Genomic DNA, 19125 nt, shown 5'->3' on the forward strand with positions numbered 1-19125 from the left:
GTGGCTGGTTTGAGTATGATTACTCAGTTAGCATGATTTATTCCGATAGCCCAATCTAGCTTTTCTTGGTGTGGAATTTGGATCTCTGGAGTGCAGAATGATGAAGTATTTTTTGTAGCGGGAGATGATTAAGATCTGCCGTTCTATTAACAGCATTCGGGCGCTTCGGATTATTGTCAGTGACTGTTGTTCTCTGCCTGTTTCAGGACAAGCATTTCTCCAATCCAAAGGAAGCAAGTGGCAGGACCGAGAGAGAACTTGAGAATATTGGTGTGTGTTTTTCCTGCCCTCTAACAAAAAGGAGGTAAAATCCGGACCTTTACAGACTTCAGTAGGCTTGCGTGCGTTGAATGGCCTCTCTTCAAGGGTGATCACTTCGGCTTGATTTAAACATGATGCTGCTATTTAGCCTCTTTACGTGGACAGCAGTCCAGTTCAAATAATGCGCTGTGTAAGTGCAAAGTTCCAAGTTTTTCCTTGGCCACCTTCACGTTGAAATCAAGCCTTTGACTTACTTTTAGTTTCAGTTTGCTCTTTTAGTTTCAGTTTGCTTTAGTTTTCAGTTTGCACTTTTAGTTTCAGTTTGCTTTAGTTTTCAGTTTGCACTTTTAGTTTCAGTTTGCTTTCCTCACTGGCTGTGGCGGGGATTTCGATTGTGCCTGTGTAGTGTGGAGAAGAAGTTCACAGAATTGAGAACTGCCCTTTGCCTAGCAGCGAGTTTATATTTCATTGTGGTGACTTTCACTGTGCAAGTACATATCAGGACAACGCTTGGCAGACAGCATTAAGTAAATAAATGCTTTTAGTGCTTGCCAGAATGAGATCTGCCTGGGGTAGCCGGAGTACTTTAACATCCCAAGAAAGCCTCAGTGCTTGGCACAGAACACCTTTCAGGAACCTTATAGATTTATTTGTTGGAGGTATTTTAAAAAATAATGTTGGTGCAATTTGATTTGTTTTTATTTTGTTTATGTCTGGTTGGGTTCTTGGAATCTGTTCTGGAAGCAGCAAAACCTTCCCATGCAAGCAGACTTCATGTTCTGGTGGAGGTATCATTCTTGTGCCCAAGAAAGTAGTGGTTGGGCTGCAAATCAGCACTCTGCTGGTTTGAACCCCACTACTGCCATGAGCTCAGCCCCAGCTGCATTGGGGGGATAACAATAACACTGACTTTGTTCACTGTTCTGGGTGGGGTACTAACCTGTCAAGAAAAATGGTATATAAGCACAGTTGTTGTTGTTATTTTACTTATTAACACTCCATTCATAGAATGGATTAATATAATCCCACCCATACTGTTTTATTATTAGCTGTCTTTGGAGTAATATTATTTTGGAAAATGTAGGAAATGTATGTTAAAAGCCATTTATTTGTGTGTGTGTTTCAGATATGTTGTAACCTTAATTCTACCCTATATTTTTAAAGTTTCTCAGAACTGCATAGATGTTCACTTGGTAACTGCTTCAGCATAAACCATGTAATAATTGTGTGCCAGCAAGTCACAACTGACTCCTGGCTACTCCAGCACCATGGAGTCTTCAAAGGCAAGACATGGATAGAGGTGCTTTGTCTTTGCCTTCCTCTGCTTCACAACCTTTGTGTTCCTTGATGGTCTCCCTTCCACCACGTATTCCAACCCTGCTTAATTTCCAAGCTCTGACAAGGTCAGGTGGACTGGGCTATTAGGCTGCCTTCAGTATAAACACATCCACTTAATTAGAACATGTTGGGTAGAAAAGATGCAATGTTTCACTGTGGTGGTGTGCAGCAGCTAATTTTTAAGATGATAATAGATCCAGAGGAGTTAGCCGTGTTAGTCTGTAGTTGCAAAACAGTAGAGTCCAGCAGCACCTTTAAGACAAACCAACTTTATTGCATCTGATGAAGAGAGCTGTGGTTCTCCAAAGCTGACAGTGCATCTGACAAAGAGAGCTGTGGTTCTCGAAAGCTGACGCTGCATCTGATGAAGAGAACTGTGGTTCTCCAAAGCTGACAATGCATCTGACAAAGAGAGCTGTGGTTCTCAAAAGCTGACAATGCATCTGACAAAGAGAGCTGTGGTTCTCGAAAGCTTATGCTGCAATAAAGTTGGTTAGTCTTAAAGGTGCTACTGGACTCTTTTACTAAGATAATAATGAGATTGCAAAACGCTTGTTACTGTATGATTTTGTCCTAATTTTCTTTGCCACGTGAAAGGTTTTTCAGAGCTAAGGGATCTAGTGTGGTATAGGGGTTAGATTAGAATATCGAACTGGGGTGAATTTGTCCAGTCGTGTTTTCTGTTTCTCAGCCTGACCTATCTCGCAGCCTTGTTATGATATGCAGCCTTGGGATATGCAGAGGGGTAGTAGGTGTGGAGAAATCAGCATTGGTAATGAGACAGGAAGCCTTTGTCTCGATTCAGTCCAGGTGGATGCATTATCTTGAGCTTCATTATCTGTTGCAGTTCAGCAGTCAATGTGAGTGTCACGTATGCCTCCTGCATATCTGCCATGAATGTGAAAGGGTTCTGCCTCTGGCTTCAGAGAGTGTGGGAAGTTCTTCATTGCTCCATGCCAGTGGGTTATCTTACAAACGTTTTCTTTCTCTTTCTTGCTCCTCGGAGTCAGTGTCCTTGACAGCCAGCTGAAGCTGGCTCGTAGGGCGCTCCTTCTGAGAACCAAAGATAAGTTCATCTTTCTCATTGTCTGCTGTAAAACAATGACTCACTACAAACTCCCCCCCCCCCCCGCTTTAACGGTCTTTCCCTTGGCGGGAAGATTCCCTATAACTAACATTGCTAGCCCCCTGTACATCACTTCTGCCAATTTCACCAGTCGATGCACCTTGTACTGAATAGATCTCTAATAAAGTTACTTCAGCTGGAACACCTGTGTGTTAACAGTGGAGAACTTGGGGACCCCACTGCCAGGGACTGACAATAAGACTGTTTCATGGGCCTCTTCTCCCTGCTTGTTACAGCATCTCGGGGCGGAGAGGGAGGGAGAGAGGCAGAACAGGAGATATAGCAGGCTTCGTCGTCTGCCTAGGTGGGTAGCTGTGTTGGCCTACAGTAGAACAGCAGAATTTGGGTCCAGTGGCGCCTTAGAGACCAACAAGATTTTCAGGGTATGAGCTTTTGAGAGTCTGAGCTCTCTTCTTCATTCCTACTCATAGCTGTCTGCTGGTTGCTTGAATCTTTTGATTTTATTTATTTAGTTACACACTTCATCTATACCCCACTTTTTGCCCCAATGGAAATGGCTTAAATTGTTCTTTGCGCCTCCATGTTATCCTCACAACACCCTTGTGAGGTAGGTCAGGCTGAGTGCGTGTGACTGGCCCAAGGTCACCCAGCGAGCTTCCATGGAATCTGTGGCTCCCAGATCCTAGTCTGGCCCTGTAACCACCATACCACACTGGCTGTCTTTTGAAGCACCCTGTGATACCTCTGGGTTTCAGCGCAACAGCCTTATAAGGGGGTACTTGGATAATATCCTTCAGTCAAGCAGGCTTGTTTGGAAGTGATTCGCTGACCGGTTTCAAATGGTCGGGTTCTCCTGTTACTTTGCAACCAAGTTCTATGGCAGTTGGGATTCCAGGCTAATATGAGGTCAAACTCACAGGACTCAAGATTCTAGCAGGGCAGAGGCAAAAGCTTGACCACCATCTAGAAGATTATTTTCTTGCCTAATGGTGCACGAGCCCTCCTTCTGAAGCTGCAGTCAGCCACGGAGGTGTGTGTGGGATCCAGGAAGCTGCTCAAGGAAGTATTTGGTTTATTTGGCTTTAAAAAAGGTTTTTTTGACAATTCCTGGAGAGGTCTAGTCGTTGTCAGATAAAGCCCTTTGAGGAGGCACTGTCGCCAGACAGAGTCTCGATGATCTGAACTATTCCTTCTTAAACCTTGCTAGCTAGAAGGGGAGCCATTCCTTCTTGAATGTATGTTAAAAGATTCGATTCAGGAGGCATGCTTAAAATCCATATTCGGAGGACGTGTCAACATATGTATTTGACTTCTCTTCCTATACTGACATGTCTGTAAGTAAGTATTTAAAGTGGCTGTTAGCCATGACGCCTAGATGGAACCTCCCATGTTTAGAAGCGGTCATCGGATAAATAATGATGCTGTGGAGCAGCAAGGGGGAGGCTTGCATTTTTGTGGGTGCCTATTGGACTTCCAGAGTGTCTGGTTAACCACTTTGTGAAACAGGATGCTGTAGTGGTGGGCCCATAGTTCTAATCCCAGTACACCTGCTGAAATATTCATTTATTTATTTATTTACTTCATTTATTCCCAACCTCTCTCCCCCATGGGGACCTGAGTGGCTGACATCGTTCACCTCTCTTCCATTTTATCCTCACAACAATACTGCGAGGTAGGTTAGGTTGAAAGTGGGTGGCTGGCCCACTGTTACTCAGCAGTCTTCCGTGGCTTTTAATCGCAATTAAAACCCACAAGTGAGTAGCGTTAGTTATCAGTTTCCCAATGCAAGTCACCAGTTTTATAATAAAATAAGCTGGGAATTTAGGGTTAGGAGAAATTAAAATCCCAAAGAATTTTAAGAAGGAAAGCTTGAAGCAAGGTGATTTGAAAACCATACCAAAATGGGCCACAGGGTTAAATGCAGCGGAATCAATTGTGCCTACGTTTTAATTCTGTTAACAGGAGTTCAAACCCAATAGATTAAAAGTGGCCAGACAATAAAATCTGAGGAGGCCGTGGCAAAGTTTACAAAATGGAAACATTTCTGCAACTCACACATTATGAAACGTTGAAAAGACCAGAGCCAATAAAAATGCATTTAGCTGCTACTTTAAACCAAAGAGACAAAGCTCCAGGCAAATTTCTATAGGTAGAAGATATTCTGTAGCCACCAAGGTACCACCACCAGAAAGGCCCTGTCTCTCTGGTCAAGATCTGTTAGTAACATAATAATGACCTATTTTTGTCAGGTTGTTGTTCCTATTATTAAGATGATATTTGGAAAATATTTGGAAAATATTAGTAACATAATAATGACCTATTTTTATCAGGTTGTTGTTCCTATTATTAAGATGATATTTGGAAAATAGTTGTAAAGCAGGCTATAAATATTTCATTAAATAAACATGATAACGTGTCCCTTTTTGTTCTTTCAGTATAACTTGTATGAATTGTTCCACGTGTGGAGTTGGCGAGCATCCTTCGTGGTCTGCCCTTATGTAACGATCACCCTTCTATACCGGGAGCCTAAAAGAATGTCGCCGTTAAACCGCAAGAAATTGTAAGCTGCTTTAAGTAATTCTCCAAAAGAAGTCATTTGGGCTTTTATTTTGTCGCTCTGTTTTTAACCTGCTTTTTTCTCTCTCCCTCTTCTCCCTTTTCTCTAGAACTGAATGTAAGACTACAGGTGAGGGTATCCTTTGCTGTGTGGGTATGCTTTTTTACATTTTTTCAAAATACGCCTCATTTCTTGTTGTAATAATTCCTTTTGATGGAAAGAATGACTACGGCTGCAGACATAGAAGGGTCAGTGAGAGGTAGGAGAAAATGGGGAGGGGGATAGGGCTTTGCAAAGAGAGGAAGCTAAAAGAAGCAGAAACCCTACCATGGGAGGTCAGCGGTTCCTCCCGTCGGCTGGGTCAAGAGGGCAGGCCCTTTATTACGATGGCCCAGAGTGGTTCCCTTGATCCGAAGAGGAAGGCTACATCAAAGGCAGCGGAAGTGGGAAGCCAAGGAGGAAGTAACTCCGTGAGTCTTCATTGTCAGAGAGGGAGCCAAGAGTCTCAAGAGGAGAAGGAACTGATAGCTGCCTCCCCTCCGGCTGAGACCAGAGGGAGCTTGTGGCTTACCACACCTACCCCTTGCTTGAATATTCATGCGTCTCTGTCTCATTTTGTCTCCTGTGGGGTTTACAATGTTTAGCACTGTACTGTGCCTGGAAAGGACAGCTCTTCATTCAGGAGCAGCGAGTGTGCGACCTGGCCCTTTGGTCGCCGTTTAGCAGCACCATCCCAGCCCAGTTGTGAGTACAAGAAGAATTGTTTCCTTTTCCTGTGGGGAGGGGCTGTGGCTCAGGGGAAGAGACTCTGCTTTGCATGCAGAAGGTCTTGGGTTCGATCCACGGCATCGCCAGTAAAAAAGGTTAAGCAATAGTTGATGTAGAGGACCTTTGCCTGAGACCCTGAAGAGGTGTTGCCGGTCTGAATAGACATGGACTCATTCAGTATAAGGCAGTTTCATATATATATGTGTGTGACCATGTGTGCCTGGGGCCCAGAGAGGGAGCAAAGAGACCAGCTCGGATGGTGTGACATCTCAACATCAGCCCTGCAGAGTAGGTTGCTCTTAATCTCCCTGCGGGCAATATTATGGGAATGCTGGGAGAAGACTGGCTTGCCTGTTGAGATTGTGGGTTTTGAATGAAGGCGTTCTGGCTGGGAGGATTGGCTAGCCCTCGAACAAATATGACTGCTCTTTCCTTCGGGCCTCATCTGGGAGACCAAATAATCCTTCGAGATCCAGCTTTTGTTTCAGTGTAGTTCCAGGCCCAGTTTCAGCGTCCTTCTTCTGCCTCCCTCGATAGCCCAGCTGGGTGAGGAAATAGCCAGGAAACTCCCTTTCTGAATTCCAGGAGACTTGAATGCTGTAGTAGGAAATGGGTGCTGTACCTGTCAGGCATCAGAGCCTGGTCTGAACCCTTTCTGTTCTTCTTGAACCCCTTTCTGTTCGTTTGCCAGGCCAGCCAAGCTAGAAGCCAGATATGTTGTGGCCGTGTCAGACTTGAGAAAGAAGCTGCCTGAAGTTGCCTTTGGGAAAAACAATTACGCGAATGATGAAGGTACAGTTTAAAACTATATATATATATATATATATATATATATATATATACACACACACACTCTGAAAAGAGCAATCTCCATTAAAAAAGCATGTGTGTGTAGATTTATTTATTTATTTATTTCGATTTATATTCCGCCCTCCCCGCACCGGCAGGCTCAGGGTGGATTACATTTCATAACATTCCAATAAAACATTTAGCAGAAATTTAAAATAAAAATAAATACAGTATAAATATTTAAAAGTACAGAAAGCAGCACAGAAAATCAATCAGTCTCTCATCCGGCCGTCACTGAAAAATACTTAACACAGTTAAAAGGAAGTTAAGTGGCGGATACTTCTGATAGGGAGGCCCCCGCTCTCCTTTAATTCGGCCGGCGGGGGCCCAGCTCAACCCTGACCATACGCCTGGCGGAACAGCTCCGTATTACAGGCCCGGCGGAAAGATAACAGAACTTGCCGGGCCCTGGTCTCGTTAGACAGAGCGTTCCACCAGGTTGGAGCCAGGACCGAGAAGGCCTGTCAGGATCTGTGCAGCCTGCTGAGTAAATTTAAGCCATTCTGAGAGAAATATTAAGTGAGGAAAAGAGAGGCTAGCTGTGTGCTGCCTGAGCATGTTTAAGTATTGAGAGAAATATAACTGATGTGGAAAGAGTATGTTTGTGAAAGAACATTCAGTCCGGGAAAAATAGGCAAATTGTGTGTGAAGCCTTAGAAGAGATCTGTGTGAACAAATTTAAGTGAAGTAATTTTAAGAATTGAGAATGACTCTTATGAAACTGATAGACTTCTTGAAAAAAATAAAAGTTTACTTTGTTTTTGTAATATCCCACAGTAGCTGTCATTGCTATATCCCATTCCTATCCTCAGGGCCACATAGAACCACGAAGGAGCCTGACGCTTGGGCACGTTACTAAAGGGAAAATTTAAATAAAATATCTTGGAATATAATATTCCTGGTGGCAGCAATCTACCCAGAGGGTGTAAGGGAAAGATTAAAGGCAGCAAACTACCTTTCTGGGGCCAGGGACCGTTAGTAGTTGTTTGTCGCCAGATCGAAGTGTCCTCTGGGGCACATAAGTTTGGTCTATCAGAGGATCCTGCCTCTATGTCTTTGTGTGAGTCCCTGAGAGTTGGCATGCCATTGTAGCTAAGAGTCTGAACCCATCCTTAGTTCAGATCTTGTCTGCATGGTTTTGAATCCCTACCTTAGGTAAGCCACTCTTTTGTTCTTGGTCTCTCTACATATGAACTGTGGGAAATAATACCATGCAGAATTGTTGTAAGAATCACAATAAAACGGTGTACATGAAATGCTCTGAGCATTAGCAAGTGCCCTATAAATGACTTAATTGTTCAGGCTGCACTTCCAATGGGAAAGACTCAAGGCCAGAGCAGTATAGGGGTTGGACTAGATGACCCTGGACTCCCTTCCAACCCTATGATTCTGTGATCATGCAGAGTTACGTTGGGCAGCCTTCTCTGTAAGTTTGACTCATACAGGTGTGCAGTTGTGCCCCTAAACACAGTCTTGGAATTCATGAATTCCTTCCCTTGTTTGTGAACTTCCAGAGGTTTCCGGCTGGCTGGTTTTAGAAATAGGGTGTTAGACTATCCCAAGAGCAAGAAATTGCTGCAGTCTAACTACTTGGCTAATTCTCAAGTATAGAACAGCTCTCAGTTTGGCCCATCTCAATGTTCTCCCATCTGCTCTGTTAGAAGGGAGATACTATGGTGTCCCGTTTCATGATCAAGGACTTTTGGGTCTTGACTCATGTCCCTCCATTTGAGAATCGCTGTCCTGGGTTTTCCCTTGGGATCATAGTGAAAATATGGGCTGTCTTTCTTTGAAGAATGCTTACCATATAATACCCTTACGTGCTCAGGAGAGAGGCATGAATGTGTCTTTGGATAGCCACCTTTTTGGGGTCTGTTGCACTTTTTAAAATTAATTTTTTGCCCATGAGTTTCATTTATGCAAGCTGTATTTAGATTGTTGCTTTCCCCTCCTTTCTGCAGTACATTCTCAAGGTATTTGGTTCAGTTTATACGAAGTGGAAATATTAAATCAAAATGAAATGAAAGTGGATCAGTTAATAGAGAGCTTGAAAGAGAAAGATCTGGTAAGTAATTAAATGCCGGGGGAAATAGTTGTGTTTTTGTTTGTTTTTAGGGGAGAATGAAAGTATTTTTTTAAAAAATGGTTATCTGAAGTAAGTTATCTGCGAATTAGCATCTGTGTTTGTTTAATTGGAAGCCTTTTTCGTGCAGAATAAAAATCTTCAGAATCTGGTAAAGGCAATGCCATTAAAGACAGTCAGCAAATCACAAAATATGGATTCTGTCAATTAGCTTATTTAAAAACATTTAAATCTGTCCTCTCTAAAGCTCAAGGCAGCATCTAACAAATCTGTTAGGATTACATTAAGCAAAGAAGCAACAATAAGTACAGTAAAAATAGCAACATGGTGCCAATCAGCAGATAGAGATATTTATTTTATTTATTTGTATTTAAAACATATGCTGCCATTCCACCAAGTAGAGTCCCCACGGTGGCGAACATCAAAAACATTTCAACCTGAAGACATCATTAAAATAAAGTATATATAAAAATAATTCAATAAAAACACACAACACCAAAACCAGAGAGGAAGGCAAATAACAGTTATTGGCCTGGAGTACTGTACTGGAGGCCGCACTTCAAAAAGGATGTGGACAAAATTGAGAGGGTGCAGAGGAGAGCGACGAGGATGATCAGGGGTCTGGAGACTGAGCCCTACGAGGAAAGGCTGAGGGCCTTGGGAATGTTTAGTTTGGAGAAGAGGAGATTGAGGGGGGACATGATTGCTCTCTTTAACTATCTGAAAGGCTGTCATTTGGAGGAGGGCAAGGAGCTGTTCCAGTTGGCAGCAGAGGGTAGGACCCGAAGCAATGGGCTTAAATTACATGCAGAAAGGTACCGGCTGGATATTAGGAAAAACTTTTTCACGGTCAGAGTAGTTCAAAGGTGGAATCAGCTGACTAGGGAGGTGGTGAGCTCCCCTTCACTGGCAGTTTTCAAGAAGAGGCAGGATGAATATTTGTGAGGGATGCTTTAGGCTGATCCTGCACTGGGCAGGGGGTTGGACTAGATGGTCTCTATGGCCCCTTCCAACTCGGTGATTCTGTCTTCACTTGCTAGCAGAAGACAACAGCAGGATACAGACAAAACTCCCTGGGGAGGGAGTTCCAATGTTTTGGTGCCACAACTTCCCTTCTTGCATTGCCACCCACCTAGCCTCAGATGGGGGGTGGGCAACTTGAAGCAGCGCTTCTGAAAATGACCCGAGTGGTTGGGTAGTTTCATGTAGGAGAATGTGGTCCTTAAGGTATACTGACCCCAAGTTGTAATACCAGCACCTCGAATGGAACCTGAAAGCAAATTGGGAGCCAGTGGAGATGGAACAAGATTGATATGGTCCGTACAATCAACTCCAGCCTACACTCCGGTTGCAGCTTTCTGTAACAGCTGTAACTTCTGGACAGTCTTCAAGGGCAGCTCCACATAGAGCACGTTGTAGTAATCTTATAGGGTTTAAAACGTCTCTGAAAAGCTGGAATTTAATCACCTTATTGGGGAAGGCATTTCACATACTTGGAACAATTGTAGTAAAGGCTGTGCTTCTCACTAGGTCTTGATGTTCCGTTCCATCCTAGATGACCAAGAGACAGAACCCAGGAAAGAAGCTGAATAGACAGGAGCAGGGTTTGTTCTTATTATCTTGTGCCACCCAAGTCAGGGTCCAGATTTAGTCCTGAATCTAATGATGTAGTCCTTTTACTTTCTATTGTATCAGTGAATGGCTGCCATTCATTTCTATGGGGAGAAGTAAAGAGCAACATATAGGGACAACATCTGTTAGAAGTAAAACCATGCATTCTGTTCAACAGCAGGTGGCTTGACTGTTTGCGTAGTGGTTAAGAGCGGCAGGACTCTAACCTGGAGAGCCAGGTTTGATTCCCCACTCCTCCGCTTGAAGCCAGCTGGGGGACATTGCAGCAGGCAGTGCTTTCTCAGAGCTCTCTCAGCCCCACCCACCTCACAGGGTGTTTGTTGTGGGGATAATAATGACATACTTCGTAAACCGCTCTGAGTGGGCATTAAGCTGGTATATAAATTGAATGTTGTTGTTATTACTGTAGAGGAGCTATCAGAATGATGAGGAGATAGCCTGTGTCTAAATAACAGAGAATCATTTCCAGCTGATGAGAACGGTAGCCGCTAGACAGAAGAAAAGAGAACTTCTGTGCGTGTGCCTGTGTGTGTGTCAGAGAGATCATTAATTTCATTAACTGCTCAACGTACGAAGTTTTTACAAGGACCAGGCTTCCTCTGATGGGGGAGATCCCTGATAGGATCCTTAAGCATGGAAAGCAGGTGCCCTCTGTGCGTGCGAGAGAGAGTTAATTGGATAAGAGCCATGGCATTGGGGGAGAAGGGGATCCGTCTTTCTCCCTTGTAGCATGTCCTCAATAGATACCGGCACGCTAAAGCTTCTGCTAGCCGCAACGGAGGAGGAAAAAGCAGGTGCTATTAATTTTTTAAAGTATAATTTCCCCACTTTTTGACTTCCTGGTTATCAGAGGAGCTGGAGACATTGTAAAAATGCCATCTGTTTCTGTCCTCCTCTCCATTTGATGGCACCTGTTGGGTTCCTTCCCAGGGCTAGAGATCCTGCACCTTCCTGAAGGTCACCCTATATCCATCTCTCTTCCTCTCTGGGGCAAATGAAAATGGCACCCTCACCACTCTCCGGTAGCTGTTCGTAGCTGCAGATGTGCTATAGTCTCTCCTCCAGCTTCAAGAAGGCGAATTCTGTGTCTCATTTCCTCTCCCTTTCTTTCAAGTACCCTGTGAGGTAGGTTAGGATAAGAGGATGACTGGCCCGTGGTTGCCCAGTGTGGAGTCTGTTGAGGAAACCGCTTAGGGAAAAGACTGAACCCTCTTGCTCTGGCAGCTTTTTAGCCGTAAAGAAAAAATTGTAATATCACCTAGCTCTGTCTCAGAGAGACAGGCGAACTATAAATAACATAAATAAATAAATAGAAAGTAAGAGCCCCGTGGTGCAGAGTGGTAAGCTGCAGTACTGCAGCCCAAGTTCTGCTCATAACCTGAGTTCGATCCTGGCCGAAGCCAGGTTCAGGTAGCCGGCTCAAGGTTGACTCATGGCCAGGCTACAAGTGACGAATGACACTGGTTGGACACTTGTCAGCTTCCCTCAAGTTTTGGTGGGAAATGTAGGCAGCTTGGTGGAATGTTGGACAAGTGACAGTTGAAAAGTCCATTGGACAGCAGTCGGAGTGCCGAGCTGTAAAACCAGGATGCCTACATTTCCCATCAAAACTTGAGGGAAGCTGACAAGTGTCCAACCTGTGCCTTTTGTCACTTGTAGCCTGGCCCTCAGCCTTCCATCCTTCCGAGGTCGGTAAAATGAGTGCCCAGTTTCCTGGGGGTAGAGTGTAGATGACTGGGGAAGGCAATGGCAAACCACCACGTAGAAAGTCTGCCAAGAAAACATCGTGATGCAGCATCCCCCCATGGGACATTAATGACTGAATGCTTGCACAAGGGACTACCTTTTCCTTTTTAAATAAATAAAAACAGAGGAAAAGTGTGAAATAATTTTTATTACATGCATGCCTGGTTAAAGCAAAGAGTAAATGAGGACACCGATCAAAACTAGATGACAGACAAGAAATGGTTCAGGTTAATATCTTGGGGGAGTTGTTACATGGCTTGCTTGGTTAGATAGGTCATCGGTTAGTATGTGACTCCTGTAATAACTGTAACGTTTAAGATGGCACACTTCAGCCCAAGTTAAATGCAGTTAAGATTTTCTTGGGGGGTGTTCTTGGGAAAGGGGTTAATTCACCCAGTGAGATGAATGGGGTTTTAAGAGTGCTTTGCCTGTATTGTGCCCAGAGTTTTTTGCCTAACATTATGGAGTTTTTGCAACTTGGTCTAAGCTGTTGTAAAAAATTAACACAGAATAAATACACGAGACAGCTAAAAAGAGAGGGAGGGGGTGTTTAACTCAGAATAAATACCAAAGGTAGTTTAAAAGGGAAGGGTGTCAGCAACGTCAGGGGAAATGTATTGCAGACAGGAGACTTGTTTTTTAAAGCTTTAGCCGGAGTACAGCTGAAAACGAAAGTAAAAAGGGCCGCTTGCATCTTCCCACTTGGCAGCTCTCTGTACTGAAAGTGAAACCATGCTCTGCGCAGAAAGCAGCGTGTCCTTTGCAAAGAGACATTTATGAACCGGTTGGCTCAGTGAAAAGAGCTCGTGTAGCCTAGCAGGCAGAGGGAATGGCAGTGCAATCTCACTCGGAGTTACTCCAGTCTAAGCCTATTGAAATCAAGGTTAGCTTTTCATGGGATTGCACTGTGGGTTCCCTATCTGAAAGTCTCTGGTTCTAATTAAGTCTCTATGGAGAACTCTCCAGGTGGCCTGAGGCACCCTACTCTTAGTTAGGCTCGCTGGGTCTCTCGCCTATGGTGACCTTCCGCTGTATGAGTGTGTGGTGCCTTCAAGTCACAGCTGACTTATGGCAACCCCTGGTGGGGTTTTCAAGGCAAGAGACTATCAGAGGTGGTTTTGCCCTTGCCTGCTTCTGCAACCCTGGTCTTCGTTGCAGGCCTGCCATCCAATTACTAACCAAGGCCAACCCTGCTTAGCTTTTGCGATCTGACGAGCTCAGGCTCACCTGGGCTATCTGGGTCAGGACAACCTTCCACTGATAAGTTGCTATTCCTGCTGCACCTTCCTTGGGCAGTGGGAATTAAAAAAAAATCACTGGTATTGCATGCATCATTATGTAACTTCTGGGGGAAATCCGGAAGTGATACCATGTTGCTTTAGGAATCATCAGAAACTCTATGGTTTTATCCTAATGTATAAACTAAACTTATAAACTAACCAGTATGGAAAACTATGGCTATTAACTCCCAGTGCGGTGAATTTACTGAAAGGTGGGCACTCTGATCTACTGGAATAGTAAATTTGAAGACAGCACAAAAACTTGATGAATGTTGCATGGAATACTTTTATTGTTTTTGTAGAATCATAGGGTTGGAAGGGACCCCCAGGGTCATCAAGTCCAACTCCCTGCACAGTCCAGGAAATTCACAACTACCTCCCCCCCCCCCCCACTCACAGTAACCCTTGTTCCATGCCCAGAAGATGGCAAAACACTGTCAGGATCCGTAGCCAAATTGGCCTAGGGAAAATTGCTTCCTGACTGAAAAGTGGCAATTGGCATTACCCTGGGCATATAAGAAGGGGCCACGAGAACGAAGCACTGAGGTAACCCTTTCTGCCCTCCCTCTCATGATCTGCCCAGGTTCACAGAATCAGCATTGCTGTCAGATGGCCCTCTAGCCTCTGCTTAAGAACCTCCAAAGAAGGAGAGCCCACCACCTCCCAAGGAAGCCTGTTCCACTGAAGGACAGCTCTAACTGTCAGGAAGGGGGACTAGTGTGTCCTTTATTGATTCATAGGTATCTTTCTATTTCATTAATACTTATCCCCATCCCAGGCAAGGTATGGTGGCATACTGAACCTGGACTGGACGCTGCAGCATGATTCTCTGGCTTGGCCATGAAGCTCACTGGAGGGCCTCCCTTCCAGCCTAATCTATGCTACAGGGCTGTTGTGTAAGGATAAAATATAGCAAACTTCATGTATGCTGCCTTAGGCTCAGTGGAGATAGATAGAATACTTCTATACATTTAAGCAGGGCTTTTTTTCTGGGAAAAGAGGTGGTGGAACTCAGGACCGCACAATGACATCGCTTTGGGTCAGCTGGAACAAGGGGGGAGTTTTTGAAAGTTTAAATCACGCTCAGTGAAAATGGTCACATGGCCGGTGGCCCCGCCCCCTGATCTCCAGACAGAGGGGAGTTTAGATTGCCGGTGCGGAGGGCAATCTCAACTCCCCTCTGCCTGGAGATCAGGGGGCGGGGCCACTGGCCATGTGACCATTTTCAAGAGGTGCCGGAACTCCGTTCCACCGTGTTCCAGCTGAAAAAAAGCCCTGCATTTAAGTGACGTGTGTATAAATAAAATGCAAACGAACGAGAATTGCATTGATAGATCACTTCAAGGTCCAACGGAAGGTTTCAAGTGGAAGAAGAGGTGGAAGATGACGTTCACCCCGCTTTCTGTGTGTTTTGCAGGCCCTTGTCAGATATTTGAACGAACACGGGATTCTCATCTTACTTGCCTCATCGGCATTGATAAAAGAAAAAGGTGAGAATGAAGCCTGCAGCAGCTGTGTCCATAAATGTGTTCTATGGAAGATCTGCTTTTAAAGGGGTGGGCAGTATGGGGTAGTGCTTAGTGTTGGACTAGTGCCTAAGAGACCCCGTTTCAAATCCACACTCAGCCATGAAGCTCACCGTGGGACCCTCGGCTGGTCACTGTCTCCGCTTGACATACCGTACAGGGGTGATTGGGGAGGAGGAGAACGATAGACCAGACCTCGAGTTTGTTAGTCTTATCTCTGTGCCCCTTTCTCCCCCCACAGATGCTGTCCCTGATGACTGTCCATGTCTTCAGGCCTTGTTTGTGGTGTCCTCACCAGGGCCAGCACGCCTTACAGGTAGAACTGAGACGCTTGCCGCACTGGTCACTGCATGAAGTCTCCTGCAGCAAAATAGTAAAAAGTCTAGTTGCATGATGCATCTGACGAAGAGAGCTGTGGTTCTCAAAAGCTGACGATGCATCTGACGAAGAGAGCTGTGGTTCTCAAAAGCTGACGATGCATCTGACGAAGAGAGCTGGGGTTCTCAAAAGCTGACGATGCATCTGACGAAGAGAGCTGTGGTTCTCGAAAGCTGACGATGCATCTGACGAAGAGAGCTGTGGTTCTCAAAAGCTGACGATGCATCTGACGAAGAGAGCTGTGGTTCTCGAAAGCTGACGATGCATCTGACGAAGAGAGCTGTGGTTCTCGAAAGCTTATGCTACAATAAAATTGGTTTGTCTTAAAGGTGCTACTGGACTTTTTACTGTTTTGCAACTACAGACTAACACGGTGAACTCCTCTGGATCTATGACCTCTTGCGACAAAAACAACCAAGAATTCTGTGGCACTCTAACAAATCCTTAATTAGAACCAAGTTGTAATTCTTGACCCTGCCACACAATTCTGAGTAGTTTTTGTGGCAAGACACGAATAAGTTTACCCTGATGGAATTGTTTTATTGAGGCACAAAGTTTGTTTATATTAGAAAACGTATATGCCGCTTTTCTAAAGTTCTGCCCGAGGCAGAAACTTTGGTGAGCTTGAGCCTTCTTTAGATGTGTGAAGTAGCTTCTGAAATGAAAAGGTGTATATCTGTGTAAAACGCATGCAACGGCAGGGGTGACAACAGCCATTTTTGTGCAGAAGATAAATGACCACCAGAGCCAGTTGGAGTCAATGTGATCCACATCCAACAGTGATACATTGGCAGTATCAAAAATGATAAGAACATTAACTCTTAAACTGGGGTAGATACTTCCTCCAGTAGGAGACTCAGTCTCAGCTCTAGGATTGAGTCGGTATCATATTTGCTACTGTCTAACTTTGCACTAATCCTCTGAAACTGTTGGTGGAATGTTAAAATGGTGATGCTTTATAGGCTAACAGCGAAATTGACCAACAGCTTGTTTCTTGACCCTTAGACTTCACAAACAAACCATGTGTTCATGATAAAAATGAGCCAGGAAATGTTCCCTTTCCTCCTTTCTTTGTTCGCTGCACCAAAATCGAAATGTTCCTAATTTAGAACCGGAGGAGTTAGCTGTGTTAGTCTGCAGTAGCAAAATAGCAAAGAGTCCGGTAGCACCTTTAAGACTAAGCAACTTTATTGTAGCATAAGCTTTCGAGAACCACAGCTCTCTTTGTCAGCTGCATTGCCAGCTTTCGAGAACTGACGAAGAGAGCTGTGGCTCTCGAAAGCTTATGCTACAATAAAGTTGGTTAGACTTGAAGGTGCTACTGGACTCTTTGCTAATTTAGAACCAAGCACAATGTGATTTCCCTCATTTACAAAGGATTAAACTGATTTGAAATCCTTGTTGGAGGCCAAGAATCAGCCTGGAGTTGGCTTAAACCTCCTGATTTGGATGTTGGGCTGCATTGCAGTTGTTTCCTAAACGGGTGGCCTTCAGTCTTGGCACGCAATGTGAGTGGAGGAAGGAAGAGCAAAATCCAAGGATTTCCTGGCCTGTTCTGATAATGAATAAACTACTATTTGTTTCTGACATCTGAACGCCACAATAATGAGTTTTACCAGTAGAGTAACTGAATCAATAATCAGTAGAGAAATTGAAAACTTCACATAGTATCAAGAGTGCTACTCTCGGATTATTCAGAACATTTCTTTAAAATGTTTTTATTATTTTTTTTTTATCGGAGGAGAGAGTCCGTACAGTTTTGCAGAGTTGTTGATTTTTGTGTTCCTTTTAATTTCATGAAGCTGTTTGCACATAGGTACTTTTAAATTCTGTGCATTTTTTTCATTAACGCTGTTTCTCTTTGACAGCAAAAGATTTGAGATGCGACCACAGGGTGCATGAAAGATCTTCTCAAGTCCCTTCGGTTCTGCCAGCCCTTCAGTATGCATTGGCGGAGGCAGCTAAGGATCACAAAAAAGAAGGGGTCCCTTTTGGCACTCTAGTTAAGCAGCACTTCCAAGAGTTTGTGACGATTGATAAGAATTTGCTGCCCACCCTTACCGAACTGGACAGACCGTCCTTCTCTTTCGACCAGTTCTTAAAGAAGTCTGACCTTGAAGCCGTGTCTGGAAAGTGTCCCCCCAGCTCCTTTTCTCACTTGCAGCTTTACCTGTTGGATCCCCAGAACTACACTTTGGAAATGTCCATGGCCTCAGCTTGTTCTGATTTTCAGTCTCCCAACAGTAGTAGAACGCGTGATGCCGGCAGCTCTTCAGGCTTAAGGTCAGACACTGTTCCCCCTCAGGGGCCGGGACAGCCTGTCGAAACCACGAGGGTTTGGAGACCTGTGGAATCGACTGCTCACAGCACAGAGGATGCTAGGAAATCCAACCGGACAAACGAGCGGGCTTTGCCGCACTGCAAGCGGAAATCCAGCAGGCTCCTTGGAGCAAGCGCTAGGAAGAAATGGGCCCCTCTAAAGATCCTCTATATCACGGAGAGCAACAAAAAGCGGAAAAAATCCAGAAAGAAAAAGTTGGATTTCTCTTCTACGTCTTCCAAAACACAGGGGCCCTCGGCAGACTCCGAAGAACCCACCCTTAAATTAAAAAATCTTCAGTATCCTATTCGAAGGAAGAGAGGTGAGTGTGGCACCAATCAAAGGGGGTTTAGAACCACTGAACTTAGTCCTGGTTTAGTGATGAGTTGCCCCGCGGTCAAGCTACAGGGGTAGCCCTTACATGAGCTGATGTGGCATGTGGCATGCCCTCTGTGCCTGCATGGGAGGTGGTTGGTTCCAATCCTTGATCTTATCCAGGAGTCCCCAACCCCCGGGCCACAGACTGGTACCAGTCCGTGGCCTGTTAGCAACCGGGCTGCACTAGCGCCCGCTTCCCCGCTTGCCTCCCCCCCCCCCCCCCGGTCCATGGAGAAATTGTCTTTCACAAAACCGGTCCCTGGTGCCAAAAAGGTTGGGGACCACTAGGCCATATAGAGAAGCTGTCCAGCCACAGTAAGGTAGGGAGGTTAACTTTGGAACCAGGTTCTAAGATGAGGTTTTTGAAACTTCTGGGGTGTCAAATGCTGGCAGCATCTGCCGTACTCAGGGTGTTGTCCTGTGCTGTAAGCTGTTTCTTCACTCTTACGGGATGTGAATCTGTTTGTTCCGGAAATTATCTCTCCTAGACTGTGCTTGCTCCTAGCCTCTGAGAAGGGAGCCCGCATAACCTTGAAACCCTGTGTGTCATCCCCTGCGTAGATGTTTTCCTGCGGAATTAGCCAGCCTCTAGGGACGGGCAGGGGGAGAATGCTAGCCTGTGAATGATACATGTCCTTGATACTTGTCTGTACCTCAATCCTGACAAAGAATCCAGTAAAATCCTGATACTAGCAACTTTTCAATAAAACTTTACTAACCACAGTGGAGTCTTTTGTAAAGTTACTTGGCAGATCTGTCTAGTCTGGTAGCTAGAGCTGGCCACAAAAAGCCTGATGGGGTTGGTAGCTACCGAGGACACTTATGGTAGGTTTTGTCCCAGTACACCTTTGTGGGGAGGGGTCATTCCAGGTCTGGAAACACGTGCGTCATGGATTTCTTTTGGAGAGTAGTGCTTACGACG

The 19125-nt window shown here is 44.8% G+C and overlaps 1 protein-coding gene across 1 annotated transcript in view; it reads left to right on the forward strand.

The window, feature by feature from the left end:
* The window catches only part of TASOR2 (transcription activation suppressor family member 2), a 72554-nt gene that overhangs the window by 20336 nt on the left and 33093 nt on the right, over positions 1 to 19125 (forward strand). The window contains exons 2-10 of the mRNA XM_054988576.1: positions 207 to 304; positions 5122 to 5246; positions 5353 to 5372; positions 5888 to 5987; positions 6703 to 6803; positions 8822 to 8925; positions 15019 to 15091; positions 15369 to 15443; positions 17374 to 18147. Coding sequence (XP_054844551.1) covers positions 5221 to 5246; positions 5353 to 5372; positions 5888 to 5987; positions 6703 to 6803; positions 8822 to 8925; positions 15019 to 15091; positions 15369 to 15443; positions 17374 to 18147 — 1273 coding nt within the window. The 5' untranslated portion in view covers positions 207 to 304; positions 5122 to 5220. The remainder of the gene's footprint in view (positions 1 to 206; positions 305 to 5121; positions 5247 to 5352; positions 5373 to 5887; positions 5988 to 6702; positions 6804 to 8821; positions 8926 to 15018; positions 15092 to 15368; positions 15444 to 17373; positions 18148 to 19125) is intronic.

Source organism: Eublepharis macularius, chromosome 9, assembly GCF_028583425.1.
Source record: "Eublepharis macularius isolate TG4126 chromosome 9, MPM_Emac_v1.0, whole genome shotgun sequence".
Lineage (NCBI taxonomy): Eukaryota > Metazoa > Chordata > Lepidosauria > Squamata > Eublepharidae > Eublepharis > Eublepharis macularius.